The following is a 25,914-nucleotide window of genomic DNA, read 5'->3' on the forward strand; positions in this document are numbered from 1 at the left end:
TGTCCCAGCGTCCCGGTTTCTGGGTATTGGGATGGCTTGTTCTTCCCTGTTGTTAAAAAGCTTGCAATTTTTTCTCTTCTCCTCAAGTGTCGTCTCAGGATCTTTTATATCTATACACACTTGGCAATTCAAGGAAGTTGCTCAAAAACGTGCATGAGTTTGAGCCATTCCAGCTGCTGTTGCCTTCTAGACCTCTCTGCCATTTGTTAACAATGAGGGTTGAGTTGGGGCTGTTGCTGGACGCTAGCAGACGACACTTAATTTGTTTAAAAATTCTTGTGTCGGGGGAGATGCCAGCATCAGATACGTGATCTTACAGCTAATGCACTATCCCGCGAGCAAGCAGCCTACCTCAGATGGCATTTCTTAAAGAGGCACATTAAGAAAACATACAGCTTCCTGACTCAAGGGTGGCTCAAGGCTTAAAAATGACTGACCTGGGGTGGGGAGACTCACCACTACGAAGTCAGTTGGAATGTGGCTTGGGTAAGGAGTGTTTGAAGGGGGCCTTAAGAAGCAGGAGCCACAGAGGAAGGCGGAGGGTGAGGTTTTCAAAAGGGCCAAGTGATGGCCTACCTCTGCTAAATGGTTGACTTCCCTGGGCACAGAGTTACCCACTGACTTCAGTGGGAGCTGAGTTAGGCCAGTGCTAGGCAGTTTGAAAATCCCAGTCTAAATAAATACCGATGGGAGGCAGCATTACCTAATGGATAGGTTACTGCACTGGGATTTAAGAGATCTGGGCTAAAATCCTGGGCCTACTGAAGTCAGTAGGAGTTTTGCCATTGACTTCAAGGAGGCAAGGTTTTCATGCTGGATTTTATTCCCACCTCTGCCACTGACCTGCTATAATCTTGGCCAAATCACTTCAGCTCTCAGTGCCTCTGTTTTCCTTCCCACCCTTTGCTTCTCTTAACTATCCAGATTACAAGCTCCTCTATTTGTACAGTACATGTATGGACAGCACCTAGCACAGTTACGTCCACTAGGCACTGCTGCTATATAACAACACTTACCGACCCAGCTACTGGCGAGGGGGGCATGTGTTCGCACTCCTGTGTGCATATGAGGAGAAGGGTAGCAATATTCTCTGTGTAGTAGGCCATGATCCAGACACCTGAGATTTGGGGGTGGGCAGGGAAAAATGAGTTGTGTTACTTCCACTGCTGGGAGATGAAGGAAGGATCTGTGGAAATCATCCCTTTTTAAAATAAAGGTTTTTACAGGTTACTGAGTGAGGATTATTTACTTTGACTGATAAGGGGGAAGCTAGGAATGTAAAACACTGGTTTGATATAAACTAGTCCATATCAGCAAAATCCAGAGGATCATTACTGCTGATAAATATCATGCTGTTCATATCCAGTTTACTTTATACTCTCTTGTTTTCATGGGGTGACCCCCAGAGGGCAAGACTTAATTCATCTTAAGTGGCCAGAATTGTTTACATGAATTAAGTGATATTTGGTTCAGCTATCTGGTGACCCTGCATACTTTTTTCCCGACGATTTACAGATTCCCAACTAGCTAGCTGGCACGCACTTAAGGAACAGGCTCTGCCATTCGTATGCTTCGTAATTCGTATTTAAGCGATTTGCAAAAATAGCTGTCAGTCTAAAGCCATACGGATGAATGCGTAAACCTGTTTATTAATCAAAATTAAAATCAAGAGAGTTCTATCAGAAGAAAGTAGGGTTTGGAATGTGACTATTTAAATATCACACCCTTTCATGACTACTGTAGGCCTCCTCAATAAAGGAACCTTCTGCAATGAACATCAGGCCTTGAGAAAAAGGGTTTATGGTGTGGTATTCATGGCAACAGCAAACTGAAGGAATCAGATCACCACAGCTGGGTTCCAAATAGTGGTGTTTATTAATTATACACAACCCACTGCAGCCCTGGCTGGTTTCTGGCAGCTTCTAAAACACAGACTATGGTGAGCACAGTTAGAGGGTTCATGAGTCATTTAAAAGGATACGACCCTCTATCTATATACTACAAGGTAGATAATGTGGTCCCTTTTATTGGACCAATAAATAACCTATAGAATACAAACTTTCTGGCCCAATAGACTATTTCTTCATATCCAGCTTGTCCTTCTCTTATGCTTTTCACCTGAAGATCTCAAAGCATTTACAAGTACTATCCAGCTCATTCTCATTATTCTCCTGTCAGCTAGAGAAGAATTAATATCTCCCTTTGATAGATGAAGAAATGAGGCTCAAAGGATGGCTAAAAACTGGATGATGACACACATGCAGGGGAGTAAGAACATTTAGAGTTTTTTATGATTTTGTGGGTACTCGGGGTGTAACAGGGTGCTCTATGCTTGCTTACTTTCTCCTGGAATGAGGAGAGCCTTGGTTGCACCCACCCTACTACTTGAGATTGGTAGAGGCCAGCAGGAAATGACTACTCCAGTTATTGACTGTTTCTAGGTAATTAAATTAAATATTGGTGCAACCGGGCTGCCCTTGGTGGAAAGAAAACCATGCCCATTTCACTCAGCAAAACATCATGAACGTTCACAGGATAAGCATTTAACAATGTATAGGCAAAATATAAAAATCTCAAAATATATATGATTTTTTATGGGAGCTGGGCTGAAACCAGCCATTGAATGAACCACCCACTGAACGTAATTAAGTGCTCTGAAATTGTACAAAAGGTTTGATTCTGGAAACCCAAAAAGGTTCAGTAGAAAGCAAAGTTCTTTATTTTATGGCTGTCCTTAAAAGATGGTCTAACTTTTAGTGAATGACATACTGTTCTAGAAGGGTTGCAGAGTTTGAGAATAGGCTCCCTTGGCTTCTGCATCTGACCTTTGATTTCCAAAGTGATGTCAGATAACGGAATAGAATTAGACGGATTTCATTCACATGTCTCATATTTGCACTGTTGCAACAGCCATGGAAGGGGAGGCTAAAGCATGTTGCTTGGGATGTGGGAAGACAGAGATAGAGCTACATTTCTATCATTAGGGAATGCAGATTGCAAAACAGCAGCCACTGTTTGTGCTTTGGAAGGTGCCTTTGACCCCTGTTGCAAATGCAGTTGTGGTTGTTAAAGACACAGGAGAGCTAAGAGTGGTGTGTAACCGAGTGGAGTTACACAATTTATTTTCCTGCTCTTACTTTTCTGTAAGCAATTGTAAACCTTGTGAACTCGCTCATCCACTGGTGTAAATCAATGTAATTCCAGAGGTTTTAAAGGAGTTAAAATATTTATACTAGTTGAGGATCTGGCCCAGTATGTTCCTACAGGTTTGTTTTGACTAGGATGTAAAGTTCTGTTGTTAGAAGGTGTGAGTTAGCCTGGTCTAAAAGTCAAGACAGTGTATGCTTTTAACATGTGTTAAGTGGTGAGTTGTAGCCTAGACTCCTCACCCTTGATTACATCAGCCAACGAGCACAAGGTAAAAGTATACACTGCCTTGGCTATATAGGACTTAAGAACATAAGAACGGCCATACTCGGTCAGACCAAAGATCAGTCTAGCCCAGTATCCTGTCTTCTGACATTGGCCAATGCCAGGTACCCCAGAGGGAATGAACAGAACAGGTAATCATCAAGAGATCCAGCCACTGTCTCTAAGGTGCCACAAGTACTCCTTTTCTTTTTGCGAATACAGACTAACACAGCTGCTACTCTGAAACCTCTTTGGAGTAAGTGGCTTTACTAGTAATATTAATGTTTAAAGCAACCTCGCTGTCCATTTCCACCTTCAGTGAGTAACTCTATTGTCCAAAAATATGGAAATGTTCCAAACACAAGAGTGTGCTTTTCATTAGCAGTGAGGAAAAAATCATACTGAGCATAAATTTACTGTGAAGCCCCATGTGGTTTGCTACGAACTAATAATGACACGTGTGTGTGATTTTAATAAAGAAAACCATGATTTCATTAGCTAATATTGTGTGCAACTCAAGCATATGAGGGCAAAACAAGGCAGGTCCCATCATTCATCAGTTAAGCTGAATGAGCCTTTGTCATGAAACCCAAAACCAGGTGGGTTTCCCTCTAGTTGTGGTTTCTTTACCAGCCCTAACCTGATCCTGATCTTATTTACCCCCAGCCCAGTGGCAGTCCTGCTTTACAGACCAGAATTGTGCTGTAAGTTTGCTAGGAGAGGGCAGACGGTCCCTGAGAATGGTGACACAGAGAGATAGCAAGGGGAGTTATGACAGCCTTGTCGGGGGAGAGCTGGCTCCTGGCTGAGAATGAAGGTCCCAGGGGATCCTATCTGTTCCTGGGCCTGTTCAATCCACTCTGGGTCCGTCTTCCTCCCCCCTGGCCCAATCCTGGGCCCGACAGCAACTGGTCCAGCCCCTCTGGGTCCCATTCTCATTTCTGTCTCCCTCCCGCAGGACTGCATAAGTTTGCGGGGTCTGGAGCCCTCACAATATTTCCATTATGGGGGTGCCAAGCCCCCCTGCCCTCCTAGTTCTGGTACTCCTAGATTGCTGAACGATTTACAGCCTTGCCAGAGGTGGGCTCGCTGGCAGGGTCCCAGTTCAGGTTGGTGTGTTACAAGCATAGGCCACAGAAGACATGCGTCTCTCCCCATCCAGACCCTCAGGCAAACTGCTCCCAAGTGCACCCCCAAGACGCTTACTCCCCAGTTTAGATTCCTCCCAAATACTCTCTTTTGCAATGCAGATCCTCCATGGGCCTATTCCCCCTCCCTACTAACCAGCCCTTTCTGGCACTGCATTCTGATGCTATAGAAGTGATCATGATGTTACAAACATTTGGACTTCATATGCTGTAATAATAGCACTAGGAATAATAATAATTTGCACAGACAGAATATAGCACTTTTACACGGGAGTTCGGCAGCACTAAAATTAACCAGTCACTTATAATACTGCTTTTAACCCGTAGACCCATTTGCATTCAACTAACATTAGGGCTCAGCTGTAGAGAGGAATGATGCTCGAATGGTTAATCCACTGGACTAAGACTCAGGAGCTATAGGTTTTATTCCTGGCTCTGCTACAGACTTTCTGTGTGTCCTTGAAAGCACATTATCTGTGTTTCCCCCTTTGAAAGGGGAGGTAGTATTTCTGTTCTCGCACCCTTTGCCTATCTTGTCTATCTGGATTATTATTTTTTTTTCATGGCAGGGACTGTGTTTTATTATGTGTTTGTAGAGACTTCAGAATGATGAATGAATCTTGCTTATGGAAGTGATCTCTAATGTGCCTCTGTAATACAGATAATAACCTAAAGATCCCTCTACCCACCTCAAAAATGCAGCCACCTCTGGGGTGTAAGACAGCAACCACTTCACTGCACACTGCAGCACTACATGGCAAAAAGACACAGATGCTATATGCAACTGAAGCTACACAGGACAGTGTTTATAGGAAAGCAGAATGAAATTACCTACTGGAATTTGGTCAGGGCTCAAAATGTGATGATCTAGGAAGAGGGTGAAACATAAACAGCTTTCACTGTTGGCAGATGTCAGGGTGAAAAAAATAAAAACATGAAAAGTAAATGGCTTTCTGCTTTAACTGTGATATGTCTGAAGATTCGCCAGCATTAGGCCCCTGATCCAGCAAAGCAACTAGAAACACGTGTGCTCCCATTGACTTCAATGGGACTATGCACGTGTTTCAAGTTAAGCAGATGTTTTGCTAGATAGTGGCCAGACTGCTCAGCACCATGCAGGATCTCACGTGAGGGCTCGATTTTTGAAAGGGTAGAGCACTCAAACTCCCCTTGAAGTCAAAGAGGCTGCAGTTGCTGAGCTCCTGTGCAAATTGGGCCCTAAATCAGTTCCCTGCAATAAGAGTGCTGTATTTTCCATAAGGGCTTAGAAGGTTTGTATTAGTTATTCAGCCAGACACATTCTCATTTCAGTTCCTGAGAAAGAAGATGGAAGGTCTGAGAACAGCCTCCAGACCTGAGGTCTGTTTTCATTATGATTCCCTGGTGCCATCGCTGTAGAAATACAAGAGCAGGGAGGAGGGAATTTGCCCTGACAGAACAGTAAGGGAAGGAACAGTATAATAAAGCCCTAACATGTGCTGTAGACCCGAAGGACTTTGCAAGTAGTGAATTATTGAGGCCTTTCTTTGGCATCTAGTGCAGTGAATTCTTTACCTAGACACGTGGTTGTCAGATGGGATTATTAATCCATGTCCATTTAGTGTAAAGCATCACCAAGCTATGGTCCCTGGTTTTCTGTAACAGGCGTGTTCATTTCATACATGGGAAGAGAGAGCCTTCACAGACTCCACTATGAAACCTTCAGCCTTGAGGAAGATAAGGACTCTGGTTACCATATCAAAGCAGCCCTCCACTAGCCAGCTGCCAAGTTGTTGTGGGGTGTTTTCTATTGGGCATTGTGTAGGATGCAGCCTAAGCTGTCAGGCTGCCAGCCCTGTGTTTCCTGTTTTGTTTTCCCTCTTTGTGCTGTATGGAAATGTGTTCCCCATTTCTTCTGTGGAGCCAAGCGAGTATGATTGGTATGCAAGGCATACAGTGCAGGCATTTCATTAAGACAATCAGTCTACAGTACAGCAGCACTGGAGGGACCAGAAATTTGGAGTGCAACCGCTGAAGTCAGCAGCATTACTGTGCACCCATGCCATTATTTACGGACAGGCCACAAAGCAACACAGGCAAGCCTAGGAACAATAAAAAGGGCCTTAGCATCACAGCACCTGGCCATGCTACTATAATCAAAAGCCTCAGAGTGGCAAACTCGGTGTTTGAGGGGCTTTGTTTCTAGAGCAGGCATTTTAATGCAAGGGGACTAAAATCTGGAGTACCAGGTCTCAGCCCACCTGTGAGTCTTCTCATTTACATAGTTTTGAATAGATTTTGATTTTTTTAATTGAATGGGACAGCAGGCCTGATTCAAAATCCTGAAGACAGAGGAAAGATGCCCAAGGACTTGAAAGGGCTTTGAATTGAGGCCCTATGGTAGGGGAAAGGTGTTAGTCTCTCTGACGTTACTGGAGATTAGAATCATCTGGTCAGGCACAGGTCAGACGCAGCATAGTGAGTGGCAGCACACATTTCCCCATGTTGCTGGGCAATATATCTCCTCCATGGCACTGAGGGAGAAGGGATGGTTCAGCCTCTGTGCCCACTCAGTCCTTAGCCTCCTCGGCTAGGGGGATCCACAAATAATGGCAGTTGTGGTGGTGATGATTTAACTGATGCCTCTCAGCAGGCGATGGGACCGAGACCAAACAAACTCACTTTGTACCGGCCTATGATCAGCCATCAAGTGGTAACAAATGTTGGCCAACATGAGCTGAATTAGAATTGGTGGTAAAGAATGCCGTACCCTTCCACCCCTCTGCCTCCTTCCCCGAGTCAGTCCAATCGTTCCAACATGAGAGGAAACCATTTTATTTTGGCCTTTTCCAAATCTCTCTTTGCACTCTTGTAAAAAGAAAAAAAAAAAACCCCGTCTGCTCAGCAGCAGTGAGCATTTTCAAGCCGTTAAAGATCAGACGACCTGGATCAATAATCAAAATGCTGAGGCAAGAGCAGAATTTTGCTCTCAGGCTTTTTAAGTGCACCAGACACTTTAAGAAAGGCAAACTGAGGGTGCTGCCCTTTGTTAGGAGAGTGATTGCTGCTTGTGCTTTCATGAATTTTGGTCTTCCCACTAATTATCCACAGACCAATTCAACCCAGGACCAGCAAGGCAAGCTTCTTCACAATGCACTTCTGTCCTGACCTGCAGAGATGTTCTGACTTCGAGGTTAGTTCCTTCCCTATGTCCATGCTGTCCTTCGTGTCTCCATCACGACTGCTATAGGGGTCCATTTAGTGCTCAGCTAAGGTGGTAATTCCGTTTTGTGTCCACTAAGTGGGCCATCAACTCTTTTCCCATAGGCCTTGAGATGGCTCTACACTGGGCTGGATTTAAATCAATGACCAACGTCAAAGGCTTTTAATCCCAAGAGCTGTGTCTCTTTGTGATATTTTATTTGCACTGCCATAAAAACCAAGAATATGAAATATAAAAAGTTATGTTGTCATAACATTAATGACCAGATTCTTGGCTCATGTACACAGGTATAAATGTAGAGTAACCCACTGCAGCCAGTGGGGTCACTCCAGATTTACACCTCCATAACTAAAACCAGAATCCTGACTCTGCTCCTTTTGAAGTCCATGGTAAAACTCCCATTGGCTGAAATGGGGCTAGGATTTTACCCAAAGGCGCTTGGCGTTAAGGCTGCCATTTACTCTCTGAACTCACTCTGCAGTGGAAAGTATCGAACGTATGGTGTATTACAGCATGCACAACTATTGGATGGCAACTATACTTAGATAAGAGTTGATTTTAAACTATAAATCTGGAATTTACCTCTCTTAATTTTGTGCCCTAAATCAGATTTAGGAGTAGGATTTGGCCTTTTATGTACTGCCCTTGTATAACTGTCCTTGGAATTAGTTTTTTTTTCCCCTTGTAAGTGTTGTCTAAGGGCTTGATCTTGCAAGATGCTTATTGTGCTCAACTCACACTGAATCCACAGCATTAACCCCTTTAAAGATTAGGGAATAACTTGCCACTCTTTCTCCCTCCCCACCCCTTCTTTTACCTTCATGTCCGCTACTGCCTGGTGGTTTACTCCTAAGGACCACCCTGTGTAAGACAACCTTGTTGCCCTTGCAATGTTGTTGCAGAGCACCTGTTTCCAAACAGTCTCTGGTGCAATTTTATGATGGACTCTTCCCATAAGGCATTTGATAAAGTTTGCACAGCTGGTGATGTGCTGATTCACTCGTCTACCATGCACTCACATGCAAAAATCTTCACTGTGTTGTCATGTTTATGATAAATAGAGACCTTAGGAAGGGAAGCTTCAGGAACGTATAGGAGTTTGGTTATCGATGCTTCTGAAAATATGAAGGATGTTTTTGGTTTGTGTGTTGCTGGCCAAATGTAACTTTCTTCCTCCGCTGGAGAATTCTCAAAATTCCAGCCATGGAGGCCCTTTGCAAATAGCTAACATTCCTGACCTGCCTGACCAAATGCTTGTCAGTCACAGGAAAAAGCCCATCTCATGGTCCGCTCTTAAAGCACTTCCTCCATCTCCAGCTAAGGTAGAAGTGCTAAAAATCCAGAGTTGCTCATTGACCTTTCACCTCTTTGGACTTCTAAAGAAATAAACACTGCATTCTGCCATGGGGGATAGAAAAAACCTTGCCAACTGGTTTTCTGAAGGCCCTTCAGAACATGATCCATCAGATATCAGCACAAACATTTGAGTGCTGTCTCCAATTACCTGCATAATTTGACCATTTCCTATCGTTTGTGAACGGAAAGGATTGAATAATGATGGCAGATTATAGGATTAAGTAAAGCTTTGCTGTGGAATGACTCTGGAGAGGACATGCATGACAGCGTACACAATGACTGAAGGGTGTAAATACCAGGGCAGGAGGAGTTATTTGGAGAGTGGAAAGGGGAGGCTATAAATAGGAGGGTGAAGTTAAGAGAGGGAACATTGAGGCTGATTATTAAAACATTCCTGACTGCCAGGTCTGCTAAACTGTGGAGTGATATCCCTACATTAATGGTGGAGGTGCTGTTGCTTTGAGTATTTCAAAGCAGCTAAAACATTCTATTAGAAAATGTATTTATTTGGATTTAAACAATCACAAAACGTCCATCCATTGGCTCTCGAGCACTCAGCTCAGACTAACTCTGCTCCCCTGAAGCTAAATGGTCAAACATCCACTGACATCACTGGGAGCAGAGTTAGGTCCATGCTGAGGACATTTGAAAATCCCACACTCTGCAACTGTGCAATCAATTAGGAAGACAAGGTGAAATCTTGACCCCCTTGAAGTCTGGATAAACTCCCATTGACTTCAGTTGGGCCCGGATTTCACCCGCTGTCTTTGCTCACTAAAACCAGGGCAAACTAAAATAGCATCACCATCCCCAGGCTATACGAAAATCACTGCACTGTGCCAATTCCCAAAGGACACCCAGCTGGCCACAAAACCCTGCCCTGAGATACGGGCTTTGCAAGTAGCCAGAAGGTAAAGCAATTCAGGCTGTTCTGGACTAAGATGGGAGATGAATTCCAAGGTCAGGGACTTGTGAAAATCTTTCTGACCACCAACCATTCAGCTTCCCCAGGAGGCTTCTCTCTCCAGCACTCCTGCCTTCCCTCCAGCTGTATCTTTTACAGGCCATCCATAAGCTGCTGTGGGCTGCGAGAATGAAGCTGTGGAAAAGGGAGCCTGTGGGTCATGCTACCAGGACAAGAGATCATTATGAAGTTGCGCTCAGCCATTGATAGATTATAGGCCTGTTGGCCACATGCTATTCATCCTAACTGCAGTCTGGGAGCACTCGGGCTGTATGAGATCCCCAGCCCCAAACAGATCCCCAGCATAGCTGCACAGAAGTTTTGGGGGGCCTGGGACAAAATCTGAAATGGAGGCCCCCACCCTTCCAAAAAAATTACCATGGAGATGAAAGTGTTAAGAAGATGGGAGGAAATGGGGGGTCAGAGAAGGCCAAGGCTTGCAGGGTCACTGTCATCCCCAAGAGGATGAGGGTTTTCACCCTGAGTACAGCTGTGAGACCTTTCCTAGTCCAACCTCTCCCTGAGCTCCAGCCCCACTGCCAGTGGGAGAGGTATCCCTGGCCCGCAATCCCACTCCTACTTCCCAGCTCTTGGCTTGGCAGGTTGCCTTGGGCCCAGCAAGATGATGCCAGCAGCGATGATGGTGGGATCTGAGCCCTGCCAGATTAGGTGAGTCACTCCCTGAACTAGCAAATCTGAGTGGTGCTGTGAACCCATGAGCCAGGTTGCAATGACTCACTCAAATTAGGCCTACCCACCTCTCTGTCATTTTGGGAGCCTGGAGCAAACTTCCCCTTTTCCATCGCCAGGTGGTCCTGATTCTCATCCCCAACAGGAGAAACTGGCCCCAACTTTAAACCACAGGAAACAATGATTGGACAATGCTGTGGCTATTCAATCTCCAATCCCAACCCAACTAGCAGATCCAGAGTGTGGCCAGTTCTAAGCATTGTTAGGGACATTCCTGTGAGGGCAGGGGTATCAGTTCATAGGAACTGTAAGGGCTTTTCCATCTTTTACCTCTATGATTCACTTAATGACCTCTGGAACCTGGTTTTCAAATGATGAAAAACACAACTGGGCACGAAATTCACACGCAATTCTGCACCTAACTTGGGAGCACAGCTGTATGTGCAAACTGGAGACATGCATACATAAATATGTCTAACTGATCGTTTGCATGTGCATATCCCCAGTTTGCCTGCACAGTCCTGGTTTATGCACATGCCAATTAGGCACCAAGCCTCATCTGATATTTTGTGTGTGTAGCTGGATGCCATGCGCTTTGACAGTCATGCTCTTAATGACCTTTCCTGATCATATAACCCTCATTAAAACGATGGTGCTGCACCAGCACACGGTGCAATATTTAAATCCCGATGTATTTAAGGCATCCCGTGTTGTAATTTAGCCAAAGGAAATAATTTGCACGGAAAATTAGTATTTTGTAAATATAAAAATACGACTAGACAAATGCGAAACACAAAACCAAAAAACCCCACTGAGTATGACAGACAGTTTGTTTTTGTTTTTTTACATTCCACTCATTCAGGATATTGTTTGTAATGTTTAAAGATAAAACACTCTCAGTCTGGCACTTGCCATGTCAAGATTTAGCCTGCAATATGTTTTTATTATACTTAAAAGAATGGTTTAAAATGGCAATCGAAGGGGAACTGGAAGGCTCAGAATATTGGTGTTGGTACAGACAGACTGTGATACCCCCCCATCCCGGGGTGCCACCTGGACCCGGGGTATCACTGAGCCCTCTGTCTTACCGGTCTGGGTTTCCTCTCACACTGTGACATTGTGACAGGCTGCAAAGCCCTCCAAGCTTGCCCTCACACAAACATCCATTGGCAGGGGCCACACCCAGCTGTGTTCATGAATGTTCTGCCAGCCACTCATGAAGCAACAATAGAGAGGCTCCAGCTAGCTCCCCAGCCCAGGACCCCGGAGCTGTACCGTCCTGCCCCGGTCAAAAGCCTGATCAGTATATATGAGTTATTACCCAGTCCATCATTTCTATAAAGGAAAGTGAACGGGCACCAACTCTCCTTCCTGAGCTAAGATTTTTCCCCAAGCACTTCACTCGAACCACACTGTTTTAGGTAAAAATATATATAACAGATTTATTAACTACAGAAAGATAGATTTTAAGTGATTACAAGTGATAGCAAACAGATCAAAGATGGTTACCTAAGAAATAAACAAAATCGCAGTCTAAGTCTTATATACTAGATAGGATTTGAATCAAGCAGTGACTCACTTTTAAATAGTACAAACAGTCCATCATGCTTCCATACACAGGCTAGACATCCCTTCTACTTCCCCCAGTTCAGTCTTTTTCCTCAGGTGTTTCCAGGTGTGGGGCCCAGTCATGACATCACCCCCCCCCTTTTATATTGTTTTCCAACTTGCTGGAAAGCTCTTTTGCTATGACCTGGGTCAAACAGTTCCCATTGTTAATGCTATTGATGAGAGGTTTCTATTGTACCCAGTTCCAGGGGTAAGCCTTGCGAGTGTGTGCAGTTCCTCAATGGGTCATCAACATTGTTTGGCCTTTTTATTGTTGTACCTGAAAGGGGACCCTGAGCACCACAGATGAAACCTGCTCTTTGCAGGCTGATGTGAGCAATGTACGAGTTCCACATTTTCCCAAGCCTGTGGATGCTGAGATATTTATTCACAGTTTCAATTACATCACCACCTCTTTCAATCCTTCCAGGGGTTCCCCTAGCTCCACCTCATCAGATACAAGCTTCTTGGTCGCCCTATTAAGGAACATCACAGCTTGGCTCCAGCCTACTGGTCAAATGTACCCATCTTATCACATTATCAGCCTCTTGCAATAGTCACCCCCTATTAGCCTACTTCTCCCTCAAGAACCTCCATGCTATCTTCCAGGCCACCCCTTATGGGTGGAACACGTTCCTGTAAGAATGGTGGAGCCATTATCTTCCTCTCCTCCTAATCCTGCCTTAAGACTGGCTTCTCCCATGACGCTAGTGTAACCTATGCTAATATAGTGTATCTCTTAATCTCCCTCTACTGGCTTAAGCCCCCCTCTAGAGGTTGTCTGAGTCCACTACTGCCTTTGGGCTAAGAGACCTGGTTGATTAACTCAAGTGACAGAGGTTCATGCTTTTAGATCCAGAAGTCGCAGGGTCAACCCTGTAGACAGCCTAACCTGGGGCATCAATACAAACCTCTATAAGTGGTCTGGTCATCAGAGGACGACCAAGCATGGGTTATACCTACAGAACATTGTCATGTGAGGACAGTGAGGCTGCAGGTGATCTACATGGTATGTACAGGTTTCAGAGTAGCAGCCGTGTTAGTCTGTATTCGCAAAAAGAAAAGGAATACTTCAAGGTTCCTTCCCCACTCTGAACTCTAGGGTACAGATGTGGGGACCTGCATGAAAACCCCCTAAGCTTACTTTTACCAGTTTAGGTTAAAACTTCACCAAGGTACAAACTATTTTACCCTTGGACTTCCACTGCCACCACCAAACTTTATCTGGGTTCCTGAGAAAACATAGTTTGGACACGTCTTTCCCCCCAAAATCCTCCCAACCCTTGCACCCCACTTCCTGGGGAAGGTTTGGTAAAAATCCTCACCAATTTGCATAGGTGACCACAGGCCCAAACCCTTGGATCTTAGAACAATGAAAAAGTATTCAGTTTCCTTACAAGAAGACTTTTAATAGAAGTAAAAAAAAAAATCATCTCTGTAAAATCAGGATGGTGAATACCTTACAGGGTAATTAGATTCAAAATATAGAGAATCCTTCTAGGCAAAACCTTAAGTTACAAAAAAGACACACAGACAGGAATATTCATTCTATTCAGCACAGCTATTTTCTCAGCCATTTAAAGGAATCATAATCTAACACATACCTAGCTAGATTACTTACTAAATTCTAAGACTCCATTCCTGTTCTGTCCCCGGCAAAAGCTAGTCTCTGTGAAAATGTGCTCATCTTGTGACCTCATTCTCTCTGCTCTGCTCCTACCATTTGTTTCATCCACCTGTTGCGTCTTGTCCTTAATTGTGGGCAGGGAATGTCTCTTTACTATATGTTTGTTCAGCCCCTAGAACAACAGGGCCCTGATCTTTGATGGGGGCCTCTAGGAGCTGTAATGCAATAGAACTAAATGCTGGTAATAACGATGCCTAACTAGTTTTGTAAAAGCAGTCATGTCGGGTAAGAGTAGGATGATTTGTCACAATAGCTGCCCGAGTAGAAAACCAAAACAAAAGAAAGATTGATTTGGAGAATTTTGTGTTTTGTTTAATGAAGAGAGCAAATTTAGATTTTAAAACGTCTAAAAAATCCAACGTACGGGAGGAAATTTGTGGGAAATTTTAATATGCCTGTCCACCTACGTCAAAGGAAAGAAACTCGGACTGTGGTCTGAGACATGATATGTTAGAATCATGATCCACATATTTGATGATGGTGAGAACTGTCAAGCAGAAAGTTCCATCTCACTCAGCTGCTGAGCCTGTCAAGATGCTTTTGGACAAATACCTTTAAGCTTCAAAGGACACTGGTTTAGCTATAAACCTGCCTGTTGCATCTGAGGGCATGTGAATCAGACTAGATGCTGCTAGCTGCTCTCTGGATTCCACCACTTGAAATGATCTTGCTGGAAAAAAATATGAGCAGGACTGTGGGGAGCCATCAATATGAATGTGAGAAGCTGCATGCTAATTGTGCATTTACTTGACTTTTTTTCCAGTCATCTGCTCATGTTATTGCTGTGCTAGGAGTTTTCCCTATCCTGTTGTTATATTTTCCTCTTCTGCTGCTGTGCCATGAAAAAATGGACATGCTCAAATCGAAATATAAATGTCTTCCTATTTATTGGATGAACCTGATCCTCTAATCCTTTCTCAGGCAAGTAGTCCAAGCCATTGTCTCAACTCAAAGCACCCCGCTTGGATAGTTCCCCTAAGGAGTCTCAATATGACTTCCAGGCAGCATACTGAGTGGCAAGAACAAGCATCAGACATAGCCAATGGCTATCTCTGGACAGCTCCCCCTGGTTTTGACTGTCCATGCTGTCATTCTCAGCACATCTAATCACTCTGCTTCTAAAGCTCAATCGCTTCAAAAGCAGAGTGATCAGATGTGTTGAGAATGACAATAAGTGGGGCCTTTGTTTACTTCTCTCTTTGCCTCTGTGGCCAGTTGCAAGATGTTGGCCACATACAACTGCACCATTCAGCAAGGCCTTCCTGGTTCACTCATTGACTTTCACAATGTCCTTCCCTCAGCTAGTGAATGTATAAGACACTTAGATTAACATACTTGATTTGACTGTATATGTAGGTGTAACCTCTCTCTCTCTCTCTCTCTAATATTGGTTTTAATGGGACTATTTGACTAAGAGTTCCAGGATCAGGCTCATTTGTATGCAAGGGATCATGGATATAAAGCCGTGGAGGAAGAGAGTGAGACACCTGGAGTACAGAGAGGGCAATGCAGGCAAAGGGGGGTGGCATATGAAAAGGTGTGAGGTCACTTTGTGCTGGGTTTCGTTTGAGAGAACTCATATGTCATGTAGGTGCTAGCTGCAGTAAGCTTAATGATTAATGAAGAAATCTTGGAGCTGACCCTTGGTTTCCAGGAAACTGGTCTGGGAGGAATTTTTGGGCAGTCACAAGGACATTGGAAAAAGAACAGGAGGACTTGTGGCACCTTAGACACTCACAAATTTATTAGAGCATAAGCTTTCATGGGCTACAGCCCACTTCATCGGATGCATGAGTTAAAAGACACTGGAGTTAGATGTACATTTGCTGAGGGGAAACATGAGACAAGTGAAGAAGTGATATACAGTAACTTTGGTGGGGGAGTGCTTTTGTGGGACAAATGTAGGGAAAGGCCATAGTACAACCAGAGGGAGGGAAAAGAATATTTTTCTGCCTGAAATATCTTAATATTTAAAGCAAAAAAATAACCCTATACCCTTTGCAGTCCCACCCTCTATCAGTTCAACCAGCAGAAAATCAAAATCAAATTGCTTTAGGGCCAGATTCTGCCATCTTTATTCACCCTGAGGAGTGCCTTGTGCCACAACTCATTGTTGTCAATGGAACTATTCACAGGGTAAGACATTACTCACCATGAGTAAGGCAGGCAAAATTTAGTCCACTAGCTCTATTAAACTCTATATGACTTTTCCATAAGGGAGGGAAAACTGGCTGTGTATTAATTTAAAAATAGCATGATACTAGAGTCCTATAGCCAGTAACAATGTGGAACTGCTCACTGAGAAGGCCTTAAATGTGTGACTGCCAAGCAGCAAGGTATGTGGAGATAGGTAGGACTCCAGATTACAAAACCACCTGTGAGGCCACTGGAAAATGCATATGCCTTATGGCTAGCCCATAAAACATATGCTGCTTTGTCCCTATTCCTCTGTAAGAAACAGGCCAGGCCATCTTCCCGAGGAGAAAGTATAAAAGAAGGCTCCGAGGGTTTGTTCAACTGGTTTGCTTTAGAAGGATGTGAAAAAGCCAACATAAAATTGGAAAACTGGTTTTTGCCTTTCTTTTCGATTTTTTGAAAATGGTCCAATTTTGCTGGGGAACTAGATGTCCATCCTTTTAACAAAGCAAGTCCCACCTAACAACCATTTCAACAACAAGCCTACTTCAATAAATGCAGCAGGATGAGCAGGAATCTACAACATTTGAGCAAGGCCTGGCACAGAGGCCCTCTCTGGCCCTGATAAATGAGGAGTTAATAGGAAAAGAGAGAAGGTGGGTGAGGCAATCTACACTGCATGCAACTATGGAATTAATAGCAACTTGGGCTCACACGGGGGCTGCAGGGAGGAGCACAAAGAAGCGGCCATAGGAACAGGACAAGGGAGCCTTCTGGCCTGTTCTCTGAACCAGGGGATGGGTAAGGTACATAAGGTTGCCAACTTTCTAATTGCACAAAACCATACACTCCTGCCCTGCCCCCTGCCCCACCCCTTCTCTGAGGCCCCAATCCCGCTTCCGTCCATCGCTTGCTCTCCCCCACCCTCACTCACTTTCACCGGGCTGGGGTAGGGGGTTGGGATGCGGGAGGAAGGGGAAGAGCTCCGGCGGGGGGTGTAGGCTTTGGGGTGGGGCTGGAGATGAGGGGTTTGGGGTGAAGGATGTGGCAGGGCAGGGTGTGGGGTATTTGGAGTGGGGTGCAGGCTCCGGGAAGGAGTTTGGGTGTGGGAGGGGACTCCAGGCTGGGGCAGCGGGTTGGGGTATGGGAGGGAGTTCAGCCATACAAGAATGGGTTTGTTTGTGTGCACCCCCAATCTTTTCACATACCCTGATCGAGAATGTATCCTAACATTGTTGCACATGTATCAAGGGGGGAGGGATAGCTCAGTGGTTTGAGCATTGGCCTGCTAAACCCAGGGTTGTGAGTTCAATCCTTAAGGGGGCCATTTAGGGATCTGGGACAAAAATTGGGGATTGGTCCTGCTTTGGGGGTTGGACTAGATGACCTCCTGAGGTCCCTTCCAACTCTGATAATCTATGAACATTACCACCATGGGTTTGATCCTGCTCCAATTGAAGTTGACAGGTGTCATGTCATCGTTAGTCCCAATCTTGTTCCCACTGAAAACACGCTTAAAATAGGGCTGAGCCAACCACATTAGATAAAATAAGAACTGATACTTCACCCAAGTCTTCATCTGTCCTGACCCCAATGTCTCTAAGTGTTGAAAATATTTGGTTTCCCCTTTTTCAGTCATTTTCTAGTGCTTATGCTTTTGGCTGGCAAAAGAAACAGAGGAACCAAAATATTTGAGAGTCTCTTGTGGTATTTCTAGCTCATCTGAAAGCAGAAATCTCATGCAAGAGCCTGATCCAGGTGACTTAGATAAGCTTCAGGAAAGCATCTGGTCCAACTCGTCAAACCTTTTGGGGTTCCACTATCACCAATATTTTATAGATCCACTGATTTTTTTTATACACATTCAGCATAAGCCCAAGTCTTTCAAGTTGGCTCCAAACACTTGGCTTTGTATCTGCTACATCCTGTAAAGTCATTTAAAATGGTTTAAAAGTGCACCTCAGAGTTTTTATTATTATATCTTGTGCACAAAATCCTGTGGTAAGGATAACAAGGCCTGTCTCTAGACTTCTGCTAGTTAACTGCAGGGTACTTGTGTTCTTTGTCTGCGTCTTGTACAACCTCCTTCTTGGTGTGTCTGGTTATTTTAAATTGGTGATCATGTTAGCCTGCTAGACAAACTCATAACCCACAAAGCAGAAAGTAACCCCTCCTATTTGGATTAATTAAATCAAAGTAGAAAGACCTTTAAGATGCATAATTTCTTAATTAATTTATACAAAAGCAGGGCAATGAACAGAAGACAAACTGGCAGGATATTGATTCAGTTTTAGGAACATAGGAACATGTGATATTAAGATGGACTCTTCAGCCTTTTTGTGGGATGTACTTTCCTCTCAGCAGGTCATGATGATCAGAATTGAGGAGTGGTTATGATTAGGAAAATGACCAAGGGAAAAAATATCCCTTTTCTTACTCTGCTATTCGATTCCCTGAATGTCTCGGAGTCATATCTGCTTCCTTTATTGACTCCTGTTAGCACAGCAGGCCTACTGCAGCTATGAAAGAGCAGGAGGCTCTTCTGCCTCTTGCATCACCCACCAAATTTCCAGCTATGATCTGACTGCAGAATCTATATTACTGGTGAAAAGGTAAAACACAGAAAGAGCAGCTTGATTACTAGAGTCCAGCTGATTTTGCAGGCATAGCAATGAGAAAATAATCATCTCTTGACTTCTAAACTGAAGATATTTGATATCAGAGTTATCAACCGCACATAGATATGGAACCTCCTCCCCTCAGCAGTGTAGCACTTACAGAGTAATTTAAGTGATCCATTCAACTCCCCTCTTTGCAACAGGAGTTACATACATGTAAGGAACAGTGATTTGACAAAATAATTCAGAAATGAGGAGATCAAAGGGAAATGACAAAAAAAATTAGTCAGTTGCAAGTGTGGTTTGGAATGTCTCTCCTTAAAAGTTGTGCCTCGTTGTTGAGTGGACACTAGGACAATCAGTATAAAATCAGAGAATGATGAATATTTGTGGTGTATTTGAATTTTTAGTTGTAGATGGTCTGTTAGAATGTAGGATAAAAGTTTAACCATTAGGTGGCAGTACTTCTTATTACCAATTCCTACTCTCTGCATGCTTTGACTTCACTGTACTTGAAGAGAACCTTTTACTGCAAATGAAAGCTAAGATTCTCAACTAATCACATGACTCCTGGAGCTGGAGCTTTAAGAAAAACATTAAATATCACAAGACTTGGTATAAAATTACAAGAGTTGGCAACACTGTCAGATTGAAACAGGATAGGGAGCCGTGGAAGAGTGCTATTTACACAAACCAAGAAAAGAAGTGGGGAGTTTTCTCTCTACTTTTAGCATAGGAGGGAGAGCTGTGTTATTTTACCTCCTTACCTACCTATTTTACCACTTACTCAAATCTCACTGAATTCCAGTAGGAGTCAAGTGCTTAAGTCCCATATGCTGCTTTGAAAATCCCAACCTACTCCTTTAAAAATGGTTCAGCACCCACTTTTCTGTCGCTGGTTTTCAGGTGGGAACCTGGAGAGCTGGCTACAACTAGTTTTACACCTAATTCCTGTTTGGGTGCACAAATGGAGGAAGAAGCTTCTCTGAGCCAGTGACACATCTAGTACAGCCAGAGAAGGATAGTCACAATGTGGTTCAAAGTGTAGCAATATGTCGGTGAAAGCAGCAGAGAAGTCCCTCATAAAACACTAGTTTATGGAGGTTTCACCTTGCTGCCTTTCAACATTATTTTTATTTTTGGAAGTCTGTTCTAAGAACAAAGATTTTTTAAAATTTACGTTTAACATTGTTATTGAAGTTGATCTTCCGCTCTTTTTGGAAGCATGCCCACAACATGCAATAAAGGAGATCGTGGGTGGTCCAAAAGGCCATGCAGAGGCCAAGAGATGTCTATTGCTTTTGAAGGATCGCTTTTGACCTCTGGTTTCCTATAAAATGTAGGACTTAATTTAGAATCTGGACACCAAAGCAATAAAACAATGTAAGTCGATAAACTGAATGGAATGTTTGTTTAATATGGAGGATGTGGAATTATTGCTTTTTTTTTTGAGGTTTGTTTTGGCTCAGCAAGGGCTCAGTTCTCTTGCTGAGCATCTCTTGCCAAGGATCGGGCCCTATTTTGTTTTCAACTGACCATAACATTGATAGTTCTCCTTTTTTCCATGATGCCATTATGGCTTAAGAGGATCTGATTATTAGAAAAAGTCAGGGAGGGACAGTCATTATATGGAGCCTGGACTAGATGTTGTCTTGAAACTCTTAGAACATTTCAAATTTTAATCTCCTGATTTGTTTGTTTAACAAACAAAAAGAACTGCAAATCATGTCCTTTCCCTTCTCCAGCAAAAACATAGGGCTCAACTGTATGTGTACAAATGTAAAAAACATGCATGCAATTGTGGATCTAATTTGCACACACAATCATCTAAGTGAGGATTTGCATGCATGATGGCAGTAGCTGGTTATTAACCTGAGTAAATGCCCCACTTGAATATGCAGTGATGATAGTTGCCTGCAAAAATTAGGTGTGAAATTGCATGTGCAATTTTGAATGAGGCATAGTCTTAATTAATAATAATAATACGAAGTGAATGTAGAGCACAAATACTATGACAGGGCTTTTGAAAGGATTATTGACTTATCTTAATTAACCCCATCCCTGAAAAGAGCAAAGAAAGTAAAGGGTAAAGTAAAGTAAAGAGACCTTTTGCATTTAAATCTATTGATTGGTTTTGATCTCTCTTTCAAATCGGCTAGGGTCATGGAAGTAATTGTGTGTGTCTTTTGTTTTTTACAGAACAAGCGTAATGTACAGGAACCATCTGGGTACAGAGGGGATCAAATACATTTACTACATACTCACAACATGCAAGGCCTAGCTACATATACACATGCCTGCTCTGGCTGTTTTCTGAAACACTGAATACAGGGAGCACCAAAGGAGGGCTCACAAACTATTTAAAGGGATACTATCCTAGTCCCTACTCTACTTGCGCTACATTGATGACATCTTCATCATCTGGACCCATGGAAAAGAAGCCCTTGAGGAATTCCACCATGATTTCAACAATTTCCATCCCACCACCAACCTCAGCCTAGACCAATCCACACAAGAGATCCACTTCCTGGACACTACAGTGCTAATAAGTGATGGTCACATAAACACCACCCTATACCGGAAACCTACTGACGGCTATTCCTACCTACATGCCTCCAGCTTTCATCCAGACCACACCACACGATCCATTGTCTACAGCCAAGCTCTACAATACAACCGCATTTGCTCCAACCCCTCAGACGGAGACAAACACCTACAAGATCTCTATCAAGCATTCTTACAACTACAATACCCACCTGCTGAAGTGAAGAAACATATTGAAAGAGCCAGAAGAGTACCCAGAAGTTACTTACTACAGGACAGGCCCAACAATGAAAATAACAGAACGCCACTAGCCGTCACCTTCAGCCCCCAACTAAAACCTCTCCAACGCATCATCAAGGATCTACAACCTATTCTGAAGGACGACCCATCACTCTCATAGATCTTGGGAGACAGGCCAGTCCTTGCTTACAGACAGCCCCCCAACCTGAAGCAAATACTCCCCAGCACCCACACATCACACAACAGAACCACTAACCCAGGAACGTGTCCTTGCAACAAAGCCCGTTGCCAACTGTGTCCACATATCTATTCAGGGGACACCATCATAGGGCCTAATCACATCAGTCACACCATCAGAGGCTCGTTCACCTGCACATCTACCAACATGATATATGCCATCATGTGCCAGCAATGCCCCTCTGCCATGTACATTGGCCAAACTGGACAGTCTCTACGTAAAAGAATAAATGGACACAAATCAGAAGTCAAGAATTATAACATTCAAAAACCAGTCGGAGAACACTACCATCTCTCTGGTCACTCGATTACAGACCTAAAAGTCACAACTCTTCAACAAAAAAACTTCAAAAACAGACTCCAACGAGAGACTGCTGAATTGGAATTAATTCGCAAACTGGACACCATTACATTAGGCTTGAAAAAAGACTGGGAGTGGATGTGTCATTACACAAAGTAAAACTATTTCCCCATGTTTATTTCCCCCCACCACCACCCCTACTGTTCCTCACACGATCTTGTCAACTGCTGGAAATGGCCCACCTTGATAATCACTACAAAAGTTTTTTTTTTCTCTGCTGCTGGTAATAGCTCATCTTACCTGATCACTCTAATTACAGTGTGTATGGTAACATCCATTGTTTCATGTTCTCCGTGTATATAAAATCTCCCCACTGTATTTTCCACTGAATGCATCCGATGAAGTGAGCTGTAGCTCACAAAAGCTTATGCTCAAATAAATTGGTTAGTCTCTAAGGTGCCACTAGTACTCCTTTTCTTTTTGTGAATACAGACTAACACAGCTGCTACTCTGAAACCTATCCTAGTCCTATACACTATTGATATACCGTGGGGAGAAAATGTGATTGGAAACTCTATTTTGTTCTGGTTTGGGGCTTTGGGACAACTTGCTGGCTGTGGGAAGTAAAAGTGTAGCCTGTGAAAATATGAAGGGTGAAATCCTGGTCCCACTGAAGTCAATGGCAAAATGCTTATTGACTCTAATGGGTCCTGGATTTCACCTGAAGTGTTGTTTTTGTTCATTTTTTTCCAAATGTCTGTAACAGCACTTACCTGCTCTGAGGAAACATTAAAACAGAGTGCATGTCCTTCGTTATTGGCCATTTTTAGAACCATATTGTTTCTTAAAGGCGTATGGAGGCTTCCAGCATCCAGCCCTGTCACCCTTACACAGGTGCGCAGTCTCACTGGAGTCAGTAGAAGTACTCACGACAAGTCTCTGTCTGGAGGCCCATGAACCTGAAATACCCAAGAGATCACAACTCTACTTCCATATTCTAGGCTATCTGTCCACATGCTGAGTGGCCAGATAAATAATACTTGTTTTAAAGAAGCTGTCCTGAGTCGCTGTGATTTCATGCCGTTCATGAGCGCCAGGAGAGAAGTCTAAAGCAGGCACAGGCCACAGAGCAAGGGAGCCACCCAGGCCATGGCCCAGCCGGTTTTCACTGGGCCAAACCTGAGTGGCGCTGTAACCCCATGCGCCAGGTCTCAATGCTACTCACTCGCTTTTGGCCAGATGGGTGGCCAGGTCAAATCTGGGTGGGTGGTTTTGCAACCTGGCATGCAGGGTGGTTTTGCAACCTGGCACGCCACTCAGGTTTGGCCCAGATTTGAGTGATGCTGCGACCTCATGCACGAGGCCACAACCCCCCACAGTCAGATTTGGAGTGGGTAAGTGTAGGGACTCTAGAGCCATGGGGGTCAGGCTGTTGTGGGGAGGGGGCTGAGAGGGGAAGAGGAGGGTCAAGGAGGAGTGTGCATACCTATGCGCCATACACACCCACTTTAAATGGCGCTTTGCAGCTCCTGATAGCAGGGGCCCAAACTACAGGTGACGTGGTTGATAAATGGGGCATGCTTTACCTTGGTCAGTACAGTCTAAAAATGGTGTGAATTGCAGGATTCCACCGTGAGAGAAGTACAGGGGTCGGCCTGTCATGTGGAAAGGGTGCCGAGAGAGAGAGTGCACATCCACACACAAAGGTACAGCTTCACCTCCGAACCGTAACAAACGCATTTTTGAAAAGTATGTGTGATGGGACAGCTGCTCCTCACTGGCTGGCAAAGGGTTAATAGCAGCGGCTGTGCAGAACCTGGCCAACCAGAGAAGGGCAGAAAGGCAGCCAATCAGGGCCACGCTGGGCCCTATATAAAGGCTGCAAAGCAGAGCAGACAGCAGTCTCTTCCTGATGAGCAAAGGAGAAGGACTGGCTCCCTGTAGACAGAGCACCTAGGCTACAGCAGTGCTGGGCAGGCTCGCGGGAGCAGGCGAGCGCCGGCCTGTTACCTGCCAGGCAGTGGCCCCTCACAAAAAGGGCCAAGAAGGTGCATGGGCCAAGGGGAAGTGGCCCAGGGTATACAGGGAGAACAAACGAAAAGAACAGGCATACACTGTGTCACCCATGATACGAGGGGAATAGAGTAAGGACTGGGAAAACTGTGCCATGTTAGAGAATTGAGAGACCAAGGGCGGAGAAGATGGACTATTACCAGAGGACCTGTGCAGCTCAGCTCTCCAAGCAGCCAGGGGGACTATGCCGGCTGCTGCAGGGATGGGCACATGGACCTCCTGGGAGGCCAGACATCAAGGGTGGGAGGCCGGTGCCAAGGCAGAAGAGCTGTTTTGCCTGTGGGCAATGGGACACTTTAGAAGGGAGTGCCCCTACCGGGTTGGGGCACAGAGGCCACACCTGGACAAGGAAAGAACTGGGAGAGAGCCCCCTGTGAGGGAAACAGGGGCCTCAGGCTTGTTGGGCCTGTAGGAAATCAGGGCACATAAAGAGGGAGTGCCCTCAGGGGACTTGCAGGGCTCAGGCTAGCCCTGAAGGAAGGGCTAAGCCAGGGACAGACTGTGGGAAGGCTGGGGCAAGGGGCCCAGAAGGCACAGGAGGTGCTTTCACTGCCACAACAAGGGCCATTTAAAAAGGCACTGCTCCCAGAGACAGAGGGGGAGGCCAAAGCAGCAGGCCCAGTCTGAGCCTGCCCAGGCTGGAGGGACAGGAAAGGCTGAGGCCCAAAAAGAGATGGGGACTGGGGCAAAGAGGCCCCAGCTAAACCCGGGAACCCACCTGGGAGCTGGGGGAGCTACAGTAGGGACCCAAACGGGAAGGGAAACCCACGCGGGAGCTGAGCAGGCTACGGTGGTGACCCAAACGCTGGAAGAGGGATGCAGGCTGCTCCAGAGAATAGAGAGCCTGCAACAGGAGAGGGATCTCCTGTGCGCCCAGCTGTGAGGGAAGCTGGGGAGGTAGACACCCCGCCCCTGGTGTGTGGTCTTAAGGAGGAGCGTGTGTGATGGGGTAGCTGCCCCTCACTGGCTGGCAAAGGGTTAATGGCAGCCCTTGGAGCAGTTGTGCAGAACCTGGCCAATCAGAGAAGGGCAGAAAGGCAACCAATCAGGGCCAGGCTGGTCCCTATATAAAGGCTGCAAAGCAGAAGACAGCAGTCTCTTCCTGACAAGCAAGGGAGAAGGACTGGCTCCATGTAGACAGAGCATCCAGGCTAGAGCAGTGTTGCTCAGGCTTTGGCCTAGTACCTGCCAGGCAGTGGCCGCTCACAAAAAGTGCTAAGGGGAAGTGGCTCAGGGTACACAGAGAGAAGAGGGGATAGAAGGAGGGCAATGGGAGGCTGCTGCTGGAGGGTCCCTGTGTTCGGACCCAGAGTAGTGGATGGGTCTGGGTCCTCCTCTTACACTGCACCTTACCATAGAGGAGCATGGCCAATGGACTGTGCCTTGTCCCTGAGGCAAGGGACTAGACTTTGGGGTGGCAGGTGATCACACCTGGCGGGCTGTATCCAGAAGAAGACGCCACAAGCCAGGGAGCAACGTGGGTCCCAGACAGCACAGCAGAGCATGCAATGGATGGGACACCACCTGCAGAGGGCGCTCCACGGCTAGAATGGAGCTAATTCCCGGAGAGACTGGCAGGAGGCGCCACAGTGGTGAGTCTGTGCTCCGTTACAGTATGATTGTGAAGTTATTCTAAATTGTTGTTCTTACTTCACTTTAGATTCAGAGTGCTTATAATAATGCTACAATCCTGCTTTAG

General features: G+C 45.0%; 1 protein-coding gene across 1 annotated transcript in view; it reads left to right on the forward strand.

Moving 5' to 3' along the window:
- Positions 1 to 22,559, forward strand: part of LPAR1 (lysophosphatidic acid receptor 1) — a 132,510-nt gene extending 109,951 nt beyond the window's left edge. The window contains exon 4 of the mRNA XM_073345599.1: positions 21,020 to 22,559. Coding sequence (XP_073201700.1) covers positions 21,020 to 21,030 — 11 coding nt within the window. The 3' untranslated portion in view covers positions 21,031 to 22,559. The remainder of the gene's footprint in view (positions 1 to 21,019) is intronic.
- The last annotated feature ends 3,355 nt before the right edge of the window (positions 22,560 to 25,914 follow it).

Source organism: Lepidochelys kempii, chromosome 5 (genome assembly GCF_965140265.1).
Source record: "Lepidochelys kempii isolate rLepKem1 chromosome 5, rLepKem1.hap2, whole genome shotgun sequence".
Classification (NCBI taxonomy): domain Eukaryota; kingdom Metazoa; phylum Chordata; order Testudines; family Cheloniidae; genus Lepidochelys; species Lepidochelys kempii.